General features: G+C 46.0%; 1 protein-coding gene across 1 annotated transcript; it reads left to right on the top strand.

The window, feature by feature from the left end:
* The first annotated feature begins 300 nt into the window (after positions 1-300).
* hoxa2b (homeobox A2b) lies at positions 301-2,580 on the top strand. Its single transcript, XM_087787590.1, has 2 exons — positions 301-1,424; positions 1,627-2,580. The coding sequence occupies exons 1-2, from the start codon at positions 1,046-1,048 to the stop codon at positions 2,340-2,342; spliced, it is 1,095 nt and encodes a 364-aa protein (XP_087643716.1). The 5' UTR covers positions 301-1,045; the 3' UTR covers positions 2,343-2,580.
* The last annotated feature ends 1,354 nt before the right edge of the window (positions 2,581-3,934 follow it).

A 3,934-nucleotide genomic window follows, 5' to 3' on the forward strand; every position in this document is an offset into this window, starting at 1 on the left:
ATAATATATGTTATGACGTGGACATCCATGCAGTAGTGAGGCATCAGTGTTACATAAAAGTGGATCAGTGTGTAAAAGGTCTTTAATTGTGTTTAACTGTACATCCCAAAAAAATGCATATTAACACGAGAAAACTTATTTTAGTTACACTATGCAAAGTTTTTCGGTACTAAAATAGCACAAACCATGCTGTTATTTGTTTGAATATATTTTTCAAAAACGTAATCTTGTTGAAATAATGGAGATACTTCCAGTCAATCCACAGTATTTATGGTGGCGTGTGCAGGCGTGTGCACGCTCCTCGAGTCATCCTGTAATGTTAAACTGCAGTTATGGGATGTAAACGTCGTGAAGGTGTCATATCAGTCAGTATTAACTTAATGGATGGTCTTTTTATTGCCCTGCTTGTGTCGTTATGATCCATATCTGACGACTCCTGCGTGTCTGATAGTTGTGTTGGGGGGGTCGTTGGGGAGGTGGGGGTGTTGTTTGATAATCCATATGAAAAGCTACTGGTGTGAAAGTGTGTGTGGGTGAGTGGCTGTGTGGAGTGGGGGCGTTCACGACTGACATCGTCAAACAATACGAGAAAAAAAGAGGAGTGCACGAATCCGCGCACCCGAGGCTGGGCTTCTTCCCTGAAATACAGAGCATCGGTCATTTCTAAAAATCACATTCGGGTGTCGTGGAGGGCGAGCGGGCCAGAGAAAGATGTAAATAAACGCAGTCGTCCCCCCCAGCGGAGCGAGGGATTCTTCGGCAGAGTTTTGGATCAATCAGGCCAGACAGTGGTTTCTTTTGATTAAACCCCAAATTGTCATTGGACAAGGCGTAATCATGTGACATGTGGCAATTCGGTCCAATTTCAACCTCCATGAATTCAATAGTTTCACACTAGCTCGCTCCCCACGCGGCTGGAATCAGTGATAACCAAAAAAAAACAGCAGCAACGAGGGACGTTTTATTTTTTAATTTTTGGATTATTATTTTTCCTTTTTTTATCTGTAGCGAAAGCAACTTTTTCCTCGGCTCGTCAGGAGCGGAGATGAATTACGAATTCGAGCGAGAGAGCGGTTTTATCAATAGTCAGCCGTCGCTTGCTGAGTGCCTGACATCTTTCCCCCCTGTCGCTGATCCATTTCAAAGTTCATCAATCAAGAGCTCGCCGCTTTCACGTCCGACACACATTCCTCCTCCCTTCGAGCAGACCATCCCCAGCCTCATTCCGGGAAGCCACCCGCGCCATGGCCGGCCCAGACACGGTCCGGACGGATGCAGCCCGCTGCCCACCGCCTCCCTGCCGCCGGAGTACCCGTGGATGCGGGAGAAGAAGGCGTCCAAGAGGAACCAGCAGCCCGCGTCTTCTTCTTCCTCAGTCCCCCCCAGTATCTCCAGTAATGGACCGGTGTGCTTTTCTCCGAAAGGTACTGCTTTTCTTCTGGGTCGAGGGCTTTTAGAAAAAGTTCTGGTGAAGTTTGATTTACTAGCCTCAGCCTCACAGATCAGTGACAGTAATGAAGAGTGATGGAGTGTCGCGCTGGAAACACACGGCTCACTCTTTCTCTAAATCACACATTTAAAAAAAGCAACATGTCGAGCTCTGTTAACGCGTCCGTGTTGTTCCAGGGTCGCCAGAGATGGTGGACGGTACCGGGGGGAGCGGCTCGTCCGGCTCCCGGCGCCTGAGGACCGCGTACACCAACACGCAGCTGCTGGAGCTGGAGAAGGAGTTCCACTTCAACAAGTATCTGTGCCGGCCCAGGAGGGTGGAGATCGCGGCCCTGCTGGACCTCACCGAGCGGCAGGTCAAGGTCTGGTTCCAGAACCGACGCATGAAGCACAAGCGGCAGACGCAGAGCAAGGAGAACCACAACGGGGACGGGAAAGGCCCGAGCGGCGAGGACGGAATACGCAGCGAGGACGAGGAGGACGAGGAGGAGGACGGGCCCCTGTACGAGCGGAGCGGGGCCCTCATGGAGAGAGATACCTGCTCTTTTCAGAACACGACCCACAATGGAGGGTCCATGGGTTTAGCTACTGCACCACTGGACAGCAATGACAAAAATCTGAAACATTTTGCCAACGCGGCTCCCACTGTTCCGGGCTGCGCGGCAACAATGGGCCTGGGCTCGGCATCTGAGCCGGACAATAGCGCGCACAGTCCCCCGGACCTGGACGTTTCTTTGCACCATTTCCAGGGTTTCTCCTCGGATTCCTGCCTGCAGCTGTCGGACGCCGCATCGCCGTCCGAGTCCCTCGACAGCCCGGTGGACATTTCCACGGACAGTTTCTACTTTTTCTCGGAGACTATGGCCACCGTGGACCTGCACCACCTCTACTAGAGCCAGGAGGACACTTCATAGCGTACTACCCGTGTTTCTTTAATCGGCACATTTATTTTGTTGCGTAATTCAAGGTAAGACGGAGAAGTGTCGGGACACGAATTGAAAAATGAAAAGGACAAGCGTGTGTGTGTGTGAGAGAGTGTGTGAATAATTATACGAGGCCACTCGGAATTGGTCATTTTTATTTTTGTATAGCTTCATTGGATATTTTTGTTTGAATACAATTAACTTGCTACATGTGTGTTTGGAGTCTTTTTTTCTTTAAATGTTTTATTTATTTTTTTTAAGGGTGATTCATCAAACACGACAGCTAGAAAGATAAATTATGCAAATTAAACAACAGGTTGTCGATGAATATAAATTACGTTACATTACAGAACATTTAAAACTCGAATTTAATTGAATTTAGGCTGGAATAAAAAATTAATTTTGACTTTTCACATATTTTAATAATGCCCTTTAAATGATCATGAACACTAAATGAAGATTGCTAAACTTTAAAGTTCTAAAACTTTTTCTAAACCATAATAAAATAACTACATCAATAACTAATATACAACCCAATGAAAATTAAAGAGTTGCAAAAATTAAATTCTACATTACAAATTAAACAATTGTGACGCACCAACATTTTTTTGCTCTAACATTCGAAGACAAAATAAAGTTAACAAATTAAATTAATTGTGTAACTATTTATCGTAAGAATAGCAGTAGACTACAATACAAAGTAAGAAAAATACAACAGGTATATAAATGTCATAAATATAATTTTGCAAACCTACATTTTAACGTCAAGGAAGAAAATACGCGCCACAGCTCCACAGAGTGGGTTGCAGATCCACGGGCAGTGTTTGCTCATAAATCACCGCGTGGGCTCGAATAAAGACGGACATTAAGTAAACCCATCGTGGAGTTAATGTTCACAAATAAAACCCCACTTACATTTTCATTCTGGATTCACTGATTCCTCGACTAAAAGAGGGTGTTGCTGCTGGTGGGGGGAGCGTGGCCTTTGGTAATAATTTATCTTTATAGCTTGTTAAAACACGAGTGGGGCTCGAGGACGGAGGCAGCAGTTAAACGGGCTGAGCGGCGCGTGCGTACGGACACGGAGAAGTCTGGAGGTTCGACGAGTGCGTTATGAGTGATGATGATGAGGTTTGGAGCTATTGTATTGAACTTTAGCTGACTTATGGGGAACAGTTATTAGCTCAGTCAGGCTCAATAGCACTTGAGCAGTGACTCGGTGTGTGTGTGTGTGTCTGTGTGTGTGTGTGTGTGTGTGTGAGATCGATTTAAAAAAAGCAACAAGTGTGGAACCCACATCAATGCTAGGTTAAAGAATAATCCCAAAGTCATAAACACCTCATCGACGGGATCTAAGGCGACACTGGTTCGATTCTAAGCCATCGCAGTGAGGCTATAAAAACACACGCATGACGTCACTATAAGCGAGTTATTCCGAGACAGCGCGCCTTTTCTGCACACAAAGAGGCCAAAAAGCTTCCAGACTTGTCCAGCTCCCGGTGCAGGAGGAGGGGGTAGCAAAGAAAGAGATGGTGACTACATTACCAACTAATACTTTTTAA

This window comes from Callionymus lyra, chromosome 3, assembly GCF_982586985.1.
Source record: "Callionymus lyra chromosome 3, fCalLyr1.hap1.1, whole genome shotgun sequence".
Lineage (NCBI taxonomy): Eukaryota > Metazoa > Chordata > Actinopteri > Syngnathiformes > Callionymidae > Callionymus > Callionymus lyra.

Coding starts and splice junctions, on each gene's coding strand:
- hoxa2b (XM_087787590.1), top strand. CDS start 1,046: ATGAATTACGAATTCGAGCGAGAGAGCGGTTTTATCAATAGTCAGCCG. Junction 1,425..1,626: donor GGTGTGCTTTTCTCCGAAAG/GTACTGCTTTTC, acceptor GTGTTGTTCCAG/GGTCGCCAGAGATGGTGGAC.